Below are 21,011 nucleotides of genomic sequence, written 5' to 3'. Positions count from 1 at the left end.
TTCACTGTCATTCTTAAAATAGACATGATCCACACAAGACTGTTGCTGCAAACACACACACACACACACATTCAATTCCATTGAATCTCAAAATTGTTTTGAACAGCTGACAGTACAGTGACAAAAGTTCAACCGTTTCCATCGCAAAACCACATGGTTCTCTCGTGCCTGTATCTCCTTCGTTTAGCTGAATTTCTTTGGTTAAATTTTTATTAGGTGATTATAAAAAATCTAAAATCTAAATAAATGAATCCATGAAAAAAGACAAAAGGACCAACAAAACGTTGCACAGTTTGATGTAGTCAGTTCCTAAATACAAACGTGTTCACCCAGTGGGGGATTTAAAAAATAAATCCTCATACCAACTACTTATGTGTACAAACACTCACAAGATCTAAATCAATGCTGCAATGACTAAATATTATACTGGTCGACATTTTCTTGAAACAAGAAAATGAAAAATAAAGAATGATGACACTTGAGTTGTAAGCTGTAGACAGGAAGAGCTGAATCTCAAATGAACAACTCTACAATTAACAGCCAACCTGCCCTACGTCCTGAGCTACTGCCATCCTCTAAATATGACTTCATGACCCATTTACAGACAAACATGATACTTGATCAGAAGAATATCTGCCGAGCACAAGAACGACAAAATGTACACACGCAAAGCCGTATGCACACATGAGCAGTAACAGGTGTGCTACGTGTTCATACAAACACACCTGTGTTGCCCAGAGATAGTCGAGCCGCAGCTTCAGGTCCAGCTGTCTTGAATGCAGAGCGAGAGCTCCGGAAAACAGCAAGGCAGCCAACACAGGATCATAACCCCGCGAGTGGAGAAACCCTCCTCTGGAAGACACAGAGAAACAAAATGGGCTGTTTGCTTTTTTTTTTTAATTCCCTTAAATTTCTACAACAACATTGGACCACAAATACACACATATATTCCACATCAAACTACACATCGCGTGCAGCTCAGTCTTACCCCACGGCTTGGCGATAGCCACTGGTCTCCATGACGACGGTGTAGGTGACAGAGAGGAGGAGGAGGAGGAGGATCTTGAGGAGCGAGGAGACTCGGACGTAGGGGACAAGAGTGAGGGTGCCGGCCACGCAGGACAGCAGGGAGTACGCCATGTTGGTACAAGCTCTGTCCGCTGCTGTGCTGTTGGAGTCTGCGAGGAGGTCCTCAACTGAGAGGCTGGAGTTCGTCCCAACTCTCTCCCAAGGAACACATCCCACCTGGGGGGGGTGCGAGATGAGAACGAAGCGGGTTACTTAGGAGGACAACCACACAACCACGGATATATGTAAACTTTAAACAGTCGGAAACTGTTCATGATGATGTAATGAACTGGTAAAGTTACACAGCACGGTACGCTATGCTGAAGAGGTGGATTTAATGTCATAATAATGAAAATGTGTCCTAACTGAACCTGGGAGAGCTTAGTGCTGAAACGATAATCAAGCTACAAAATGAGTCGATAACTAAGTAACTGTTTGTATCACAAGTTATGATACAAGACTAAAAAACAGTATCACGTAGCCTGTGTAACATACCACTGGTTGGACAAAACTAGAACTGGAGGTGTCACTTTGGGCTCTGGGTAATTGTGACGACAATTTTCACAATTTTCTCTATTTTCACAAACCAAACAATCAATCAATTGATGGAAAAAATAATCAGCAGATGAATGCATGAGTAATAATAATGAAATGACATAATCTAGCCTAAAATAGTATCACAATGACAGGGGCCAACAAGCTGTCGGCTCACAGAGCTGCTAGCCTGGCATGCATTTATTTGGGTTTTTGACCGTTTCTTTCACAAAACAAGCTGTTTAAGGCATCTCTTCAGGCTCGGGTTCATCTGGTTCATCATTGCCATTTTGTATACTTCATTCATCAAATAAAAAACATGCAATGATTAGATTAACCGATAATGAAAATTATAAAAAGGCTGTGGGATCATTTCTTCACTACATCCTTTGCTTGATACTTCATGTATTTTTACACCTACGTTAGTCCACACATCCACACAAAGACACACGTCAGAGGCTGACCGAGTCCTGGGACCGACGCTGACACCAACCACTTTGCGTTTGAAATATTTGAATGGGTATTTTACGCTTGAACAATGCATGTTTTATTCTTCTGAGACTCTGCAGCACCATCTGCTCCGGCTGTGACTCTGCCAACTCATGTAGTGCAGAGACTTGAAATGGCAATGAAATGATGGCACTGTTTCCAACTCTGCATTATGTACTAAATTGTTTCGTCACCATTATTTTCATACAGGCCTTTCAGCCATTGTATGGTGATATCAATAGTTTTAATGTTTACCATTTACAAGCAATTAATAAATGATTTGGAACGCGTTGACAATGCCCGCTGATATCCCAGGCTTTCGTGATATTCTGGTTTTGGATCATATTAACGATATAACGTTTACATAAAACATAAAGAAACCTGTTTTTTTCATATCACTGCATGCATGACTCCTAATGGGTTTCTGATCATCTACAATGGTGCGGACATGTCTTTGATTGAGATCGATATGAGCCGAACACAATGAATAAGGTAACACATGTTTTATATGCACTATGAATAGTTGTAAAGCAACATACCAGTATCTTTCAATCAATCAATCATGCTTCTTTTGTTTAAGTATATCTTCATCTGACACAAAAAAGCCATGACTTAAGGTTCACATTACATTCTCTGGAGCTTTCGACTGTGTCTTGTGATCTTCCTCAGAGACTTGCATTTGACATCATATTACTAAGGGCACAACTTAGCAAGCGGCATCCACTCAGGAAGACCATGAGACGTGGTTGAAAGCCACAGAAAAAGTTAAATCTAACTTGAGTAAAGGTCAGTCTTGAACTTTCACAATCCATATTTATTTTTACCTTTTTATTGTCTCGTCACTGTAGCGTGCTTTGATTTGATTTTTTAATCATGTTGTTCTTCACAAATAATCTTGAATTTAAGTAAATGTTATATACTGTACATATGAAAACTTAAATCTTACCACACAGGCCTGGGTAACAGAGTAGGTGAGCAGAACGAGGAACACACACAGCACTGTTCGGATCTGGATGGTGAGGCAGCCCGGTTGGCACTAAAACCGGAGGAAAGAGTAGGGGGGGGGGGGGGGGTAAATGAAGTACACGTTTATCTGCCTCAATAGCATTTTGGACACATCATTAGCCAGGAGTGGAAATGAAATGAGCGCATTGTGTGGTGTGGCACATTATGTGCAGGCCCATTAGAGGAGACGCTTAAAGGATATGATGACAGCTCAATGTAGCATGATACCACGGTGTCACATGGAGAGCATGAACGTGATGCCAAAGCATAGAGAAGATGTCACAGTCACGCCAACCTGACTGGCAAGTATACAGTGGTGGAAGAAGTAAGAAGTAAGCAGTGTGACTGAAGTAAGGGTAGCGATACCACAGTGTAGAATACTTTGTTATAAGGAAAAGTCCTGAATTTAGTTTGTATGTGGCTGTGTACTTATTTCGTATTTTCATCATATTGTGCATTTTGTATAAAGGCTCATTTCATAATAAAGTGTTTTATACGATTATAACTATTAAGGCATTAATGTGTACTTCATTTTAATTGCAGCTGGTGAAGGATGAGCTAATTGTACTACTACTATTCTATTTTATAATAATACATCATCATTTATAGATTACATTTAAATAATGTAATAAATGTAATATATTTCATTTAGTGTTGTAATGTGGCAACTCTAATCTAATCTGGACTCAAAGGTCTACTGACTACATTTTCAAGGGCTTTTAACTTTTTGAGTTCAGAATATTTTGTCACATAAAGTTTTTGTGATTTTGAACAGACACACAATTTTTGTTTAAGAGTCTAAATGCTTTGTTTCGTGTAATGTAGTCCAGAGACGATTAGTCAATCAATATATAAGTCGGTTTACAAAAAAACTATGGAAAACTAATTGTTTGAGTGATTCCTCAAGCAAAAATGCTAAACATTCACTCGTTCTAGCTTGTCAGACTCAGAATTGTAGACTCTTCAATCGATAAAGTAAATGAACTTGAGTTGCAGCCCCAGTGTAATGTTATCTTCCTGGTGGGAGCTACAATACTCATGTATGTGTGAGTAAACTACATTTCTGGCAACGTGTCAGCATCCACTACTGATGCACTGACTGGCTTCTTTGTTGTCAATGTACGAGTGTATTTTCTTCTCTTTAACCATTGAGAGCATCTGTTTTGCCACTCCGCTGTGTCAAAGAGGGCGGCATCATGTGAACAAGGTGGCAGCCAAGAGTCACGTTTCCGAGCAGCATCCTGTAGGAGGAGGTCTGGGAGTCTTACCTGAACACTGGTGAGATGCAGGTACATGACACAGGCCACGTGGAAACACACACAGAGCAGCAGCAGCAATAGCACCAGCATCCCCCTGAGAGAGGAGAGGAGAGACCAGAGTGAGAAGGGCTTTCCCACTTCTCCACTGACTGCTGTGAAAACACCTTCCTTGTATTATTGTCTCACTACACACTAGCGAGATCGATCCAATTACGCTGCAGGAACGGAGAAACTGCAAATGGGGAAATGTGTGTGTGTGTGTGTGTGTGTGTGTTTGTGTTTGTGTTTGTGTGTGTACGTACTGTGGAATCATGAGCAAATAGATAAGGCCAAACAGAGCAGCGAGGATCAGAGAGAGAACCACCGCACTGATGAAATGGTCGTCGTACACCTGGTGGTACTAAAGGACAAAACGGAGAGAAAATGTCAACATAAGAAGCATTCACCCATCCGAACTGTCATATGTTTATCTACGGTAGAAGCAGGAGCAAACATCCTTTCCCGTGGTGAAGTGTGACATTGTGCACGACCAATTTCTTCAGTCGTAGAGTGTGGTTGTGCGCTCCACGGTATTTGCGTTAGGGCTGCAGCAAATGTGCATGAGGGGGGTCTTTGGAAGACATTTGCATAAAAGTTAACGTCAATCATGACCGTCTTAAATGGTCTTAGATTTCGAGGCAATTCATCCATCCCTTGGTTGTCAAGATATTTACAACGGACCGACGAACTGACTAAAGAATTACCTTTCCTGGAGCCATGTGCAGGGACAATGAGAAATGATAAAGTCAGCAGGACCAAGCACGTGTTGTGCTGGATCGAACAAGACATTAGGGTTATTGTATTTATCTATGAGTTCAGATCTCACAGCAAAGCCCTAGAAGTTATTCTTTATTTGTGCAAGAGATTAAAGCTTTTATTGCAGCAAATAACATTTAATAAATATAGATTAATCCGCTGGATGTGAAATGATCTAACGTTCCCATCAGATCTAGAATTATGATGTGTGCTTTGATCTATATTTCTGGGACAACGAACGTGTCATGAACTATGACTATGAAAGATGTTTTTAATGGTAGTTGCGTGGGAGCAAATAAACACAAATTTGAGTTTTAAGTTGTTTTCCGCTGGTGGCATTTCTTTTTCCTGAAGGGAGAGACTTCTGAAATCTGTTTAAAATGAGTTTTTACTGTGTAGGCATTTCATTTGTCTGCTACCAGTTTGAATGTCTAGATTACACAAAGACAAAGACATACTGACACACACACACACACACACAGACACACACACACACACACAAACCCAGCCCTCTTCTGTGTCTCCTTTATGGGTCTACCCACGCACACACAGGAGAAAGATATCAGGTGTGCCGCTCAGACCTTCCCAAATCATTATCTGCACCCCCTCCTGAGAAGGTGGGTGGATTCCTCATACACACGCACACACACACACACACACACACACACACACACACACACACACATACATCACAGACAAGAGGCGTGGGAGAGAGGGAGAAAGGGGAGAAATTAGAAATTAGAGACTGTGTATGGTGTTTGTGAGAGAAGAAGTTGGGGGGAGGGGGGTGCAGTCACGAAGCAGGTTACGTTCTGTGTGATGAGGAAAGTACATATTTGTTACATTTTGTAAACATGAATTCACGTTCTCAAGGCTTCTCTGCAGATGTTCCGGGTGTGTGTGTGCGTCCTCACCCTGCGCTCCCTGTCTCTGCTCCTGTAGAACAGGGTGATGTAGTTGAGGTCTGTTGTCTCGGACTCAGTCTGCCGCGCTTCGATGAGCCGCCCGATGTAGCGGTTGACTCGTGTTCCCGGGGATTGCTGCACGGCCGCGGCCGAGAAGGACGTCCGACTCCTCATCTTCTCTGACGCAGTCCGCAGGGCTCTCCGCTGTCAGACACCGAGAAGACAACCCAATAAGTCTCCGCAGAGGCGAGGCCTGTCTGATGTGTGGAAGTTGACCCGTGTCGTGAGGCATACCAATTCAGGGTGTTGTGAGGTCAGCATTTTATCACTGTGATATTTTGTCATAACTTTACAAAGACATCAGAGGGAACAAGATGAAAAGCCTGCAGCCACGCCGGGCTGGTCCTGTGAGACTATGAAGCGCTTTATACACCCAAAAATATATATAAATAGTTTGATCACATATGGACAGAAACATTTAAACCTCCTTACCATAAGTGGGTTGGAAAAAATTTGTCTTTGGAGGGTTAGGATTTAAAAGTGTAAGTTTATTATAGTGCTTTGAAAACACAAATAGCAGCAGGTGGCTATACAAATACACTAATGGAAACATATGTACACAATATATATCAACCTTTTCCACTGACGATATTTTGATAATTGTGACAAGTCACAGTAACAAAAGCACAGATGTAAATTAAGGATGGCTAATTACTGGCTACAATCACGTATAAAACATTGCCTGTAATTGCATGGTGAAAAGGAGAAAGCCTAATAAAAGAGTCTAAATCAATCCAATCTGTAAAGCAAGAATATAAAAATATGTTTAAATAATTACAGGCTCAGCCAATCTGAAGTTTTCAGGTGAAAAAAAAAGGAAAAGTAACCCAATCATGTGATTCAGTCGTTAAAACACCAGGGTTGAAAGATCTAATCAGCCATAACTGATAAGATTTTAAATTAGATTTTATAGTGGACAGGGGGCTAGTGCAAGGAGGCAAGAATGTGTGCATGAATGGTGTCTTTCGGTAAGTCTGCACAGATGTTTATCAGTATCGTTCTGCACAAATTGTTGTCTGGGAGATTCCAGAATACCACATTTCTGTTATCAGGATAATCGTGCACGGACAACTTTCCTTTGGAGCGGATGCAGATGTCCTGTAAATTAAATTGTAATTTAGCTACCTAAAATATGCCCAAATGGCTCTGACACAGACTCTTAACTGCAAAAGCACAGGTGTAATTAATCATATTAATGATGGTTCTGTTCCATTTATGTGTCCCAGTAAGCAGCCAGCATGACCAGCAGAGCCCTGACTGGTAAACCTAAATAGACAGCAGGACATGATTCATTTCACCTGTGTATGAGGGCTCAGTCACACTGAGAAGTCTCTGAATGAAGACAGTGCAATGGACAACTCAGTTCGCCTTTTTTAAATGTTTATAACATTGTTTGGAACTAAGTGGGGAAAGCACACTAGCAGTATAGTAGCTGGCATCAGTATGTTACACTTCCCAGCAGCTTAGCCTTGCATTATTTCGAGGTCCTTTTCCCCACACAGTGTGTAAGTGTACAGTATACCATATGTTGGTTTTTAAATAAGCTGTACCTTGTCAGCCTCAGGTGTTTTTTAGACTGAGCGAATGCTAAAAGGCTAGCAAGTCAACATGCCTACAGTTAGCATGCGGCATTTACCATGTACCATTTGATTCTAGCACGTTAGCTTGGTGTAATGCTAATGTTTCGTTAGCATGTATCATATTTAGCAAATTAGTAAAGTAGATAATGTTTAGAAAAAAAACGTTTTAGTTGGCTTGTTACCATGTTACAGTAAGATAAGCCCATACTTTAACATGGGCAAATCTAGAATGTCACACTAACCTGGTAACATGCTGTACAATTTGAATTAATTCGTGAACAAGAGGACATTTTTATATTTCTCAGTTAGAAAGGTCTAATTTACAATCTGAATGAAGTATGAACTTGCCAGCTGCTAATTCAATTTAATACGAAAGTCATAGCAAACTGAAGTTCCAAGCAGTAATTATTGAGAAAATCAAATGTAGGCAGATTCCACTGTGGTTTGATTTGTATTGTGCATTTAACAGTAATTGAGTTTTTGATGGAGTTGGCATAAGTCATGTGGATGCGTCCTGGGGAGATGCCTTTCATTAATCTCAGTTGTCATGACACATGATTAAACTAATACAATAAGGCTCAAGTCGAAAATAACCATAATTATCTGTGCAGCAAACTGTAAAGAGCGGCACACTAGAAGTATAAAAAGTGCATTATTTATAATTTTTGTCTGTATGGGTGTGTTTTGCGTTTTTAAATGACCTGTAACTACTTACTTGTTATTCATATTTAATGTCATGTTTGCCAAGTTTTAGAAGTTTCTCTTTTTTCCGAGAATGTTGTGTGTGGGAGGAAGGTTTTATTTTTGTGGATGGTTTACTTTTTTCTATTTCAAAACTAGTGCAGTGCCCGTTCTGCTGATTGCTTGACCTCCGGTATTGCTGCTCGCCGCTTTCTCGAGAACCGTTCATCCAAACAACTTCACACTCGACACTGCACCTCAGCAATAGACACGGCAAGTGTGAAGTTTGTCGTATGAATGGTCGTCAAGAAACTCAAAGGACAGACAGATAGAGACTCCTTCTATTTTAGTTAGATGAATAAAAAACATAAAGGATGGTATGCAACAGATACATACGGCGAGCCTTTTTGAAACATCATACAGCATGTTATTATACGTGCGTTATCTGTCACAAAGCAGGCGCATACTGTACGCTGTACTTATTTATAGTTAAAGTCGTTACTGGAGCTATTATTAGAGCGGTTGCCAGTCAGTTCTCTGTCTCACTTATAGGCGTTTGACAGCTGCAGTACAGTATCATAAATAGAATGTGAAAATGTCTTCAAATTTACATCCGCTACGACAAAGTGAAATTGAAAACAGCTCACTTAATCAGCCAGCTGCACTGGAAGTGATGCAGAGGTTGTAACATAATTACTGTTCTGATCTTAGATACTGCACATCAATCTCAACAGCTAATTGAGACTCATTTTCATCTGTCAAGGTTGAAGGTGATTCTTGTAAAAATGCAAATGTTCCCGGTGCAGTTTTCAACTGCGGATTTGTAAACACAATGAATAATTGCATCTCATTGGTTGATTTTTTGGCTCACTGTAGGTTCACTAAAAAAATGAAGACTGCAGAATGCATAGCATGCACATGCAGCATTTAGAGGCACCTATAGTGTGCACAGGGGTTGAAGGATGCAAATGATTATTTGTGATATGAAATACGAACAAAAATATATATTCACATGCAATTGATGGAGAAAGGATTTTGGAGAATCTAGCAGAAGTGTCTAAGTCTTAAGAAGCACCTACACCACATGTATGCCATACAGCTGTGCAGTCTTGCCCCATGGAAACAGGTTTCACTTTCAACAACTACACCATGATGAGTAATATTCTTTTTGCCGAAATAATTATCCCTGTCGTAAATTCCACTGTGTCACAATGCTAGGATTTTGGCTACTCGGATAATCATGTAACAATGTGGCTAATGCTATTAGAGGCGATGATACAGGCTGTGGGTGATTACCAGTCATCGTGAAACCTCATCAGAATCATGAAGTACTAATGCCTGGCCAAGCTCACACAGTTGGGCGGATTATGGCTAGCAGGCTATTTCTGACAGGCAGACCCTGTGAGTCCACGACACCAATCATCGACCACCAAACATCGATAGACTGAGGAACAAACCAGCGGCACTGTGACTGACTCGAAGCGAGCAAATATACTCAAGAAGATGATGAACGACACGTGAACAAGCTCAAATGAATGCTCATATACACATGCACATATTAGCTCCACGTGTACACACACACACTCAGCCAGTGCTCAACAGTTGCTCATGATATCTATTGCACTGGTTTTCTTTTCAACAAGTAGTTGCAGGCATACTGTAGGATATATGATGCTGCAAAATCGAGAAATTAGGAATCCAAGCAGGATTTCACTCCATCACAAATGGACACACAAACCCATGAAAAGGATTTCTCTTACTACGTATACCCAGATCTATTTCTATCTATTCTGCACAGTAGTGTTCCACACATGCATGCAAATATAAAAAAGTGAGGATTTTCTATGAGGTACAGACTCTGTACCTGTTAAATACCTTGTCGTCATCGTCGCAGTTCATGACGTTGGAGAAGGGGATCTCGGCCTTGAACATCTTCCTACAGTGCATCAGCTGCACCAGCAGGTAGCACACCGTCTTGAACTTCATCCGCTTGGCTGGTTTGATGTCTGACAGAATAAGACCGGGAAAGATCTGGAAGTGAGGAGACGGAGATAATGAGATGAACAGGAATACATTTGGAACAACCTAGATGTTGAGAGGCACGGGAAACATTTTAAGGTTTTATTTTGCTCCTGGTTACGTATATTATCTCCTTACACACTGGAAACAGTTCTTCATTCAAGGCCGAAAACTATGTTTCCCACTCTCTGAATCAGCCTCCCCCATGTTTAGAGTATGTGCACTGTCTTTCATAAAACATTTCAACTTAAAATATAAAACTTTGAATTGAACCATCATAATGTAATGAGACAGAATTGTCTCATTCACGGAAATACAGTAGGCCTGAGTGGGATTTTTACAGTAAAATGTGAGTGTGCATCTTTAGAAAAACCTGTATACGTCATGTGTTTATTTGTGTGTTATTTGTGTGTCCGCCTACATCAGAGGATTAACTGTTATAACACTGATAGATGTGTCACCTCTGGAGCAAGAGAGAGAACGCAAAAAAGAAGATGATATGGCGTACTTTGCGTCTGTGTGATGGCACGATGAAAAACGTCTCTATGTTATGTTTCTGAAGGAAGGCGTGTCTCTCGTGGCCGAAGCCCGGCTCCACCTCGTAGTCTCCGTTCAAACACTCCAGGGTGGTCCTTGTGATGTGCACCTTGCTGAGAGCACAAGAAGAGCAGAGGACGCAGGGCAGTTAGTGAGAGAAGTCTGACTCTAAGGTCTCAAATCATGATCACCCTCATTATTTTCAGCAGCATAATTCTTCAGAGCAAAGAAATCGTCATCCCAACGACTCATTTAATCTGATAACGAGTCCTAAACTTCCTTTGAAACGGGACCAAATTGAGCCAAAATGAGGTGACCTCATTTCATTGCTTTTTAAATGCAAATCAGCTAATTAATGTACATGAGTTTTACTGAATGAAGTATTCATTTAATACGAGTGGACTTTTTTATTTTAAGCTGCTGTCCTTTAAAAAACCTAAAAAAATTCACCCCAATAACCTTCTAAGACTGAATATGAGATAAGGTGACAATTTTATCCTTATCTATTATTAAAAAATCACATAAAAAGAGCATAACCAGCAATGAATTAATCCTACTAACACATATAGCATCTGTAGCCAAAGCCTAACAGAGCTTATATCTCTGTGCCATTCAACTTCACCGCTGTTAGAGAACCTGTGCCACTGCATTTGGATAACATATTCCTTTTTGCATGCGCAAGTGCTCTCTCTCTCTCTCTCTCTCTCTCTCTCTCTCTCTCGCTAATGATTATTAACGTATTGCTGATATAATTCGGTATCAGCTGACAACAAGAAATTGCAGTACAGAAATGCCAAATCATCAAACAATAATCAGGTGCCGATAAGAACATTGTTTGCTTCCTGTAATCATTCCCCCTGTTCGTACTGTCCGTTAAAAGATCCATAACGAATGTGCATCCAAAATAAGAGACAAAATCCAAAGTCCTCCTTCTATGAAACAATATATTGGAAAATTCAGCCCAAGCTCAATGATATCTACCGTCTGATGTATACTGGATTTTTGTAACGCACTAGATTCAGACTTCTATATCTCATAATTAGGTGAAAAGATCTGATAATTATTTCATAATAACAAAAGTCAGGATTATGACATCCTTACTACATCCATGTTTAACTCTTCGTACAAACTACAAACATCTGTATCTGAAAACAATCTCATAATTATATGAGACAAATCTCACTGCAATTAGATAGAAATCTAGTAATTATCAAATCATAACAGAGATGATATCATAATACAGATTCATAATTACAAGATAATGTATCCAGTTTGTTTTCCTTTGGTAAATGCAATGTGCTTCTTCTGTAAAGTAGTTTTTGAAAACATATGTCAGGCTGTGGGTAAATGGACAATACCAATACAGCTCAATTCATTTTAGTTGTTTGTGTTTTCAGTAGATTTGTTATATATTTGGTGAATCAATAATAAAGTCAGGCTTATACTTTATGCTGGACATATTGACAAGTCTATGGAAAAACATGTAGTATTGCTGTATGCATTTGTTATTACTGTGATTAGATTCACACATTATAAGTCTGTATTCTATTTTTGTTGCTGGGATGCTGTGTGTGTGTGTGCGTGTGTGTGTGTGTTCGTTTGCACTGTGACTGCTCAGAGTCCAGTTTCAGCGGGTGTAAGAGTCAGCACTGACCCAGGCAGCCCTCCAGCCTCCATCTCATTTGCCAGCGTGACATCGTTTGACCAGACGTCATACTGCCATTTCCTGAGGCCCAGAACACCACACAACACCCGACCAGTGTGCAGACCAACACGCATGTTCAGATCCACCTCTGTCGCCTCCACCACCGACCTGCAGGGGGGATGAGGGGAATCAAAATTGAATCTCTCAAGCTGAAAGAAGGCCGAGACAATTTTACTTGCAGCGTGGTTTATTCATCTTTCTCTGTTTGGTTGTTTGTCAGCAGGATGTCAAACATCTTTGCACGTTTCCACGTTCTTGGTGAACATTTAGGCAATGGATCAAAGAACAAGTATTAGTTTAAGGGTGCTGCTCTGACACCAGGTGTGCATCCAAGAACGTGTGAGAATCCAGGTCACCGTCAGATGGAGGGTCCACTGCCTTGGCCACAACCTCGTAATGAGCTGTTATTAAGAGGTCGTGGACATTTCATATATTTATGTAAGATCACGTTTTTACTGCAAACCTAATTACACTTCCGTCAGCCTCAATTGTAATTGCTATTTTGTACTAATTAGAAAACGTTTGCATGCTTACACACTAAACTAAGATGGTGAACATAATAAACATCATACCTGCTCTCTCTAAGTAGTTTCTGGTTTCCTTTTCTTCTTCAAAAGGCCTTAAAACTCTTTACTATGTGGGAGAAAAGCTCAAATTTGTTAAGTCAAGGTAGCAGCTCTGGTTTACTGACTCTATATTTGCTGACTCTATAACGCATCCTCAAAATGAAACCATTCTGCATGCATGTACGCGTGCAGACCACCTTCAACTCCCCTTGTTGTGGTGCACAGGGGGTAGAGCGGGACTCCTCCTCTCCAGTAAGTCCCCACACAAAGCTCCACATCACCAGTGAAAGGTCAGCCACCATGTTTGTGTATATGTTTACAGGGTGGCGGAAAAGAAAATTTGGTCTGCGCATCAGGCTTAAGAAGGGATGTTACACACACACACACACACGCGCACACACACGCATAGAGACAGAGGGAAGAGTGTGTAAGGCAGCACCTGTCTTCTGAGATAAAGGACTCCTACAGCAGCCTCCATCCACTCAGAGCAGCAGGGAAATAACATGACAGGCAAAGACTCACACAAGGGAATGAGGGTGTGTGTGTGTGTGTGTGTGTGTGTGTGTGTGTGTGTGTCAACATGCAGCTGGGCGGTTGGGGGTAAGCATGTGTGATTGCAAATTTGTCACAAGTTGAATTTGTCTCAGCTTTGTCTCAGCAACAATTATCTGTTGTCAATATTAAGATTTACATGGATGTCTCCATGAGTGCTTTGTTGTGTCCAAACATTCATGACTGTGAGCCTCTCAAAGAGGGCGTGCATGAAGCAATGCTGCACTTTTTATTACAATGAGCAAATTAGCAACTGTTTTTGTGCTCATCCAAATATCTTACCATAAGTTCACAAATAGTGTTTAGATTTACTTTATTACATTTCTCATCAGTTCAGTATGACGTAAACTTCCATCAGTTTCATTTTTGAACATAGATTACTCATAATTGTCAGTGTTGGAAAGTAACTCAGTACTTTTATTCAAGTACTGTACAGTTTTGAGGTTAATTGTGTGTTTTCATTTTAATTAACATTCAATTGATAACTTTAGTAACTAAAGTTTAGTTACTAGTTACTTTGCAGATTCCGATATATGGTACAAAATAGAATCAACAAAGAGACGACGACGTAGTATTGTGGAAAAATCGAACTCTTTTGATTCCCATGGAGAAACAAGCTCTCCATCAGTATATGAAATAATTGAAATTAGCTCCATCTTTACCAGCTGCAACATTAAAGTGATGAACACATTAATGCATAATCATAACCTAATGATATGATATACATTATTCTGAAATGGGCCATTCTACTTTGGGGACTTCACAGTATTCTGATGCCAGTACTTTGATGCTTTTACTCAAGTAAACATTTGAATGTATGACCTTTACTTGTAACATAGTATTTCCACACTGTGCTGTTACTACTTCTACTGAAAGGTTCTTCAGGTTCTCAGAGCATTAATATAGCATCAACTATCTGCAATATGAAGCTATAGTGGAGTCATGTTCTACTTGAGCAGAGAATGAAGTTGCGCTCCCTCTCTGTGTGTTGTAGTCCAAGCTCCTGTAGTGCCGGCCCGGCTGCGCGTGCCTGTTAGTGCCCAGATGTTGTAGAGAAGACGTGGGTGTGTGTGTTTATGTTGGTGTGGGTTATGTTGACTCACGCAATTGTGTCAATCATGTCCAGACCCATCTCCACACAGCAGTGGGCGTGGTCTGCCTTGGGTTGGGTCAGGCCTGACACACAGTAGTAACAGTCCCCCAGGATCTTTATCCGCCTGCAGTGATTCTCCTGCAGACGGACACAGAGAAAGACACGGACAGATGATGATTTGAAACAACGTTCCGGAGTCCACCAGATGGACTATGTTAGTTGGAATGAGGGAATAGCCACTCTTTTTTTTCTGATCATTCATTCATTCATTCGACTAATTAGCATGCTAACACACAAAGCTAAGATGTCGGCCATGGTTAAAAATGATACCTGCATAACAGAAGCATGTTACCATTGCCATTGTGAGCATGTTAGCAATATGCTATTAGCATTTAGCTAAAAGCAGCATTGTGCCACTAGCATAGCTGAACTCCTGAGTCTTGTTTTAAACAGTCGACCTAATAGTCCGTCATAGATTGTAGGATCCAATTCTCTGGCTTTGGATTTGGATCTGGATCGCAATTTTTATAGAGTTTTAATGCCTTGCCACAAGTCACTTATTATCACAGGACCATTGCGATTTCAAACCCATGCTGCTGATGAAAAGCAAAACTTGATGACTCCAAATAGTTTCTCTTGGGAAAGAAGCAAAAGTTTGAAATCATGACGCAGACCATTTTTACAGCTGAAAGTTGGTCATGCTTGAGATTAAGAAATGTTGTACTTTTACGAGATCTAACTGTACAGCAACTGCGTGGATGCATCTCTACTCATGCAAATCCGATGTGTGTGCTTGTGCAACCATGTTTGTGCAACCATGTGTATGTTTGCATTTGAGGCCAACTCTAATTGTTCTAACATGCTCTTGAAGTAGAATCCCGCCCACACATTCCCAGACAGATCAGCTATTTGTCACAGTGCACATTGTGCACAACCTCTGCAACGAAGACAAAAACACCAATACACACACACACACACACACACACACCTTTACAACACCTAAACACATAAACAAACATACCTGCAGAAATAATACCCAAACAGCAGCATGGTTACATGCAAACATACAGTACAGGTATTTTGGTTTTGTTGTACACACACAGGGTTTCCATTTGGCGCTGTATCACAGTCATCAGAAAATCGTAATGGTAGACCCCACAAAGCTTAGCCTGCAGGTAGCCTCTGAGAGACAAATACACACACACACACACACACACACACACACACACACACACACACACAAACAAATACAGAGGATTCAAGACAACTGCAGGGTTAGAGGCGGAGATGAGACGGGCGCTCTGGTTTTCTACTCATGGGAGCAGAAAGATGCTGGCGTGGGAGGATATGAGGATTCAGAACGTGGATGATTATCCCAGCGCTAGGAAGAAAAATGTGTGTGTGTGCGTGTGTGCGTGTGTGCGTGCGTTTGTTTGCATGTGTGTGCGTAAACAGAAATGAGAGAGAAATGATCATGCCATGTCTCAGGAGAAAGGTATCTGTGTGCGTTTTTGGAGACACATTTGGGTTTTTGGAGCAGCTAATAGGTGACGTTTTGCCAAATTCGGGGAAAAATCTGTGTCATCAATTTAGCTTGATTCATTAAGCCAGGTATATGCCAGGTATATGCCAGGTATGGTTGAGTTAGTTTGAGCCTCCTTGGAATAAATGTGTTGTGTAGCATACAGCAGTCAGACGGGCTCAGTAGCTGTGACAGAGCCGGTTTAAAAGTGAATTTCTCCCTCGCTAACAAGACAGGGTATAGATCTCAATTAGGATGCAGCTGCAGCTACACACACACACACGCGCACGCACACACACACACATGCACACAATATATCCTCATCACAGGAGTTCCATATAATGGCTTTCAGAGAGCTGGCGCACTGATAGCAAGCCACATATCACTTTGTATCTTGCTCCCCCCCCCCCCTTCTGTCTCTCTCACCCCACGTTAAGCCATGACTTATTGCTGAGATGCAGAATGAACTCAAGAGTGATAATCCTGCTGATCATGTGACTTTTTTGTGTGCATGTGTGTGTGTGTGTGTGCATGTCTGAAGAGAGGGTAGACTGTGTAAAGCGATATCTTGGCGTGGTAGAAGAAGAGGATAGACGAGTGGCATGCTGAGCGTTTAGTGCGAATGGGGTGTAACCAAAAATGATTACATCATTGTGAATTTAATGAAACACTGTTGTGCTTAAACAGTTAAAAGATGTTTTAAAGTTGCTTAACATCAGCAATTCGTCCTTAAAATTGTAAATATAATAAACTGTCATAATTTACATAAATATGCAAATAAACAAATAACTCAAACTCCAAATCTGTTGTAACAAAAGAAAGGGAAACGTCAGCCGTGTCAGTACTGTTTTGGCAATTTCGGGGGCAGAAGAACTCCACAGCTAGCTGTTAAACACACATCCATGACATACAATTGCTTTAAAAAGTTGTTGTGGTCAACATGCTCGCAAGTAATTGCTGTACCATTTTACAAATCCAGAATTCCAAAATTTGGTCATTTTTAAAGATGAATTCATCTACGTTTGGCCACAAGGGGGCAAAAACACATCAAAATAAACTGACGGTTAACATCCAAAAGTATCATCTCACTGGAGTTGTGTCTCTGTTTCCACCGGATGAATTAAGTCCAATATTCACTGTGCTTTTAGCTCTGGTTTGTTCTCCACCAACTCCTGAGGAAACATCTCTTCAGCCGCTAAATGGTCCATTTTCTTGATCAGCTAGTTTGTCTGTTTGCTGTTGGGCAGGTCGTCTACAGTGGGATATCAGAGTTTGTTAACTGCTGATGCTGTTAACAAGGTTGCTGAGAGCGCTCGAGACTGAACCATAAATGTGCAGTAAAATCTAAATGTGGAGCTAAAAGATGCTAAAAGTGAATTTATTATTTATAATTTAGATATAGCTAAATATTGTTTCTAGAGCAGCAACAATTATTTATTAATTATAATTATAATTGTAATTTTCACTTCCCCTGGTTCACTTCACAACAGAGGCTGCTCGCGCTATTTGCGTGTCTGTGTTTGTGTCTATTGTGTTCGTATAGTCGGAGAAGCTCAGCACGACAGAGAGAGCTGAGCTTATAATAAATGACATAAAAAAATGTAAAAGTACGAATAAAAAGCACCCTAACGTCGGGGCTTATCAATACTACCAATACTACGTTCTTTAATTATCCCTGCCTTCCAATAATGTAAATTGTGTCCATTCTGGGCTACTGTAGAAACATGCCGGTGCAAGATGGCGGACTCCGTGGAAGAAGACCCGCTCCCTACGTAGCTATGAATGGCTTTTCTAACGAAAACATAACGATTCTTATAGTCTCAGGTGATTATACACTTATTACAACATAGTTATGCATGTTATATTCATAACTATCATCCTTCAACATATGACAACCTGTTATGATCACGCTTACACACTTGACTGTAGGTCACCCGATGATAAAAGCTGAGCCAACGCCATCTGCTGATGAAAACCGTGAGATATGGTAGAAAGTATCGACAAATATTCTGCTTATTATTATTTGCTGCACCTTGTTGGTTATTTAAATGTATGTGTATGCGTTGAGGTAGTCTTAGGCCGAGTGTGCTGCCAAACTATGATGATAAAACTATGTGTGTAGGTGTATATGTGTGTGTGTGTGTGTGTGTGTGTGTGTGTGTGTGTGTGTGTGTGTGTGTGTGTGTGTGTGTGTGTGTGTGTGTGTGTGTGTCTCATGCAGTGTTAATATTATCACCTAATCTTGTTTCCCGGAGAACAACGCTACACAGGCTAACTGACACAAAGTGCACTGTGTGTGCTACCATACACACTCTCTCTCTCTGTCTTTATCAAGCGCAGTCGTCCCAATAGTGCTCTCTCTCACACACACACACACACAGAAACACTCCACCTCCTCAGCCGTTATCTCCCCTCTGTCCAAAAATCGTTTCACTCATCTCTCCCGCTGTTCCAATTCCTTCTCCTTCTTGACCTTCATCTCCTCCTCCTCCTCCTCCTCCTCCTCATTATCAGTCAGCCTCTCCAGGTTTACTTTCACTATAGATCAATATATGTCTTTGCATAATAAATAAGCTCCAGGGCTAAATGATACATTTCATTTTCTTGGAGGCTCTTTGTGTTGCAGAGAAACAGGCTGACCAACAGTTTGGTGTCACTTGCCGCCAGCCTGCCTCCTCACTGTGATGGCTCAGTGACAACTTCATAACAGAAGCTGTGATTTCAATGGATCTACTTTCTTTGTAAGTTGCTCCCTGTTGTACACTAAACTCACTGAAACCAAGACCGAATACACTAGAAATTGCCGATATAATATATATCAGTATCAGCGTATTCATCAGCTGGTAAGTTATTTATCTGATAACTTATTTGTTGTTGTATGCACCTTCCAACAATGGAAACAAAGGAAAAATTATAATTTAAGACATTAAGTACAAAAATATGTTTATGTTTTTTTGTTAACATTATGACATACTGTGTTCATCAAAGAACATGAATTCTTTAATACAGTTGAAGCTGCTATAATCTATATTTTTGGTGCACTAGACAGAATGATTATGTGTAATGTGAAAGGGTCGCTCAACTCTGCAGTCCACTTCAACTCACAGTTGCACATCTACAGTTTCGGTTCAGTCTTATCGCTGTCAGCATTCTCCTTTCTGGCATGAATAAGTACTCTAAACCCACTGTCCGCTACCTGTTCTGCACTATCTGGTAAACATAGAGGTTAAAGAGCCAGATATTTCCCTCCAAACACAGAGCTAAAAGGAGAATAAATATTGGACTTACATTCATCCGGTGGACACAAACATGACTCTAAATAAATGTCCCATGTCACTGCGTCTGCCGAATATGTAAATAGGCAATTGTTGGCTAATTATTCGCCATATACACTTTATAAGGTGATACTTTGTTGAGCTTGTAAAGCTGCTTTAAAGTTTAAGAATATTACATTAAAGGGGACGTATCGTAATTTTCAGGTTTATGCTTGTATTTTGGATTTCTACAAGAACTTGTTTACATGCTTTAAAGTTTTGAACAAAAAAACATTATTTTTCTCATACTGTCTGTCTGAATATACATGTATTCAAACTCTGTCCGACATGTTCTGCTTTAGTGCCTGTCTCTTTAAGCCCCCCTCCCGAAAAAGCCCAGTCTGCCCTGATTGGCTCGCCAGAAAAATATGGCGCCCCTTTGCAAAGGTGGTCCTCAAGTTTTGGTTGGAGGTACTCCGATGGAGTGCGATTGATTCTAATGAACCTGCATGCGACATAGAAAGCGGAGCCAAATATAAAAGGCCGATTTCGTCATGTTTTCTGATCTGAGTAGCCCACAAAACTGTGGCTGGGTTGTCACACTACGCACTAATTTGGGTCTGTGCACAAGCATTGAAAAAAGTTTTTAATTATATGTCACCTTTAAACATGACTGTGTTGTGATGACCACCTGTATATGGGTATATACTGTATAAACACCAATTATAGGAGATCCATCAATTGTTCCTGAGGATCATTTATTCCCTCCAACATTTTCCTTATGAAGCAAATGAACTGAGGGGTAACAGTGAGGGTAAGGGAGAGCACTTACTGTAGCCAGTTCATCAAACTTCCCGAAGAGTTCGTTGAGCAGTTTGACCAGTTCCTGAGCAGTACACTGAGAAGCCAAGCTGGTGAAGCCCACAATGTCTGCAAACAGGATGCTGTCAGAAGAGAGAGAGACAAATTAGAATCTGATGTGAAGAGCTCAATTTGTCCTGACAGCTGATTTCCTTGTGTTCTTCAGGAAGGAAACACTCTTCAACTGTCAAAACACTGACAAAGTAAATTCTACATAGGCAGAGAGGGCATGTTGACGACACAAACAAGTATTTAAAATACCCACAGATCACACCGCAGCAGACATTTGCTAATAATAATCAGATGTGAAGCAAGAGCACCATAATCCAATCCCTGATAAGTGAAAGCATCTTTTAGGCCAACCGCTAAATCAATTACAGAGCTAAATGCCTGCTGCTGGCTAGCTGCTGTAATGGGGATGAAGAAGGCGTTGAACGATATTTAGCCCCTCGTTCATTTGCTGAGAGGCCAGATGGCAACAAGGTGTTATGGATCTTATTGACTCTCAGTCCAAAATAAATCACTG

General features: G+C 40.7%; 1 protein-coding gene across 2 annotated transcripts in view; it reads right to left on the bottom strand.

The window, feature by feature from the left end:
- adcy1a (adenylate cyclase 1a) overlaps positions 1–21,011 on the bottom strand; it is a gene marked incomplete at both ends in the record, with an annotated part of 37,164 nt that overhangs the window by 8,134 nt on the left and 8,019 nt on the right. For both annotated transcript variants that reach the window (XM_079267041.1, XM_079267042.1), the window contains 11 exons: positions 726–852; positions 989–1,245; positions 3,038–3,127; positions 4,365–4,449; positions 4,658–4,755; positions 6,065–6,259; positions 10,252–10,407; positions 10,904–11,041; positions 12,583–12,745; positions 14,859–14,986; positions 20,457–20,568. In XM_079267041.1, coding sequence (XP_079123167.1) covers positions 726–852; positions 989–1,245; positions 3,038–3,127; positions 4,365–4,449; positions 4,658–4,755; positions 6,065–6,259; positions 10,252–10,407; positions 10,904–11,041; positions 12,583–12,745; positions 14,859–14,986; positions 20,457–20,568 — 1,549 coding nt within the window. The remainder of the gene's footprint in view (positions 1–725; positions 853–988; positions 1,246–3,037; positions 3,128–4,364; positions 4,450–4,657; positions 4,756–6,064; positions 6,260–10,251; positions 10,408–10,903; positions 11,042–12,582; positions 12,746–14,858; positions 14,987–20,456; positions 20,569–21,011) is intronic.

The sequence above is a fragment of the Melanostigma gelatinosum genome, assembly GCF_949748355.1.
Source record: "Melanostigma gelatinosum genome assembly, chromosome: 4".
In the NCBI taxonomy this organism is placed as follows: Eukaryota; Metazoa; Chordata; class Actinopteri; order Perciformes; family Zoarcidae; genus Melanostigma; species Melanostigma gelatinosum.
Note: the sequence above shows the minus strand (reverse complement) of the source record. Positions and strands in the feature narration are given on the sequence as shown.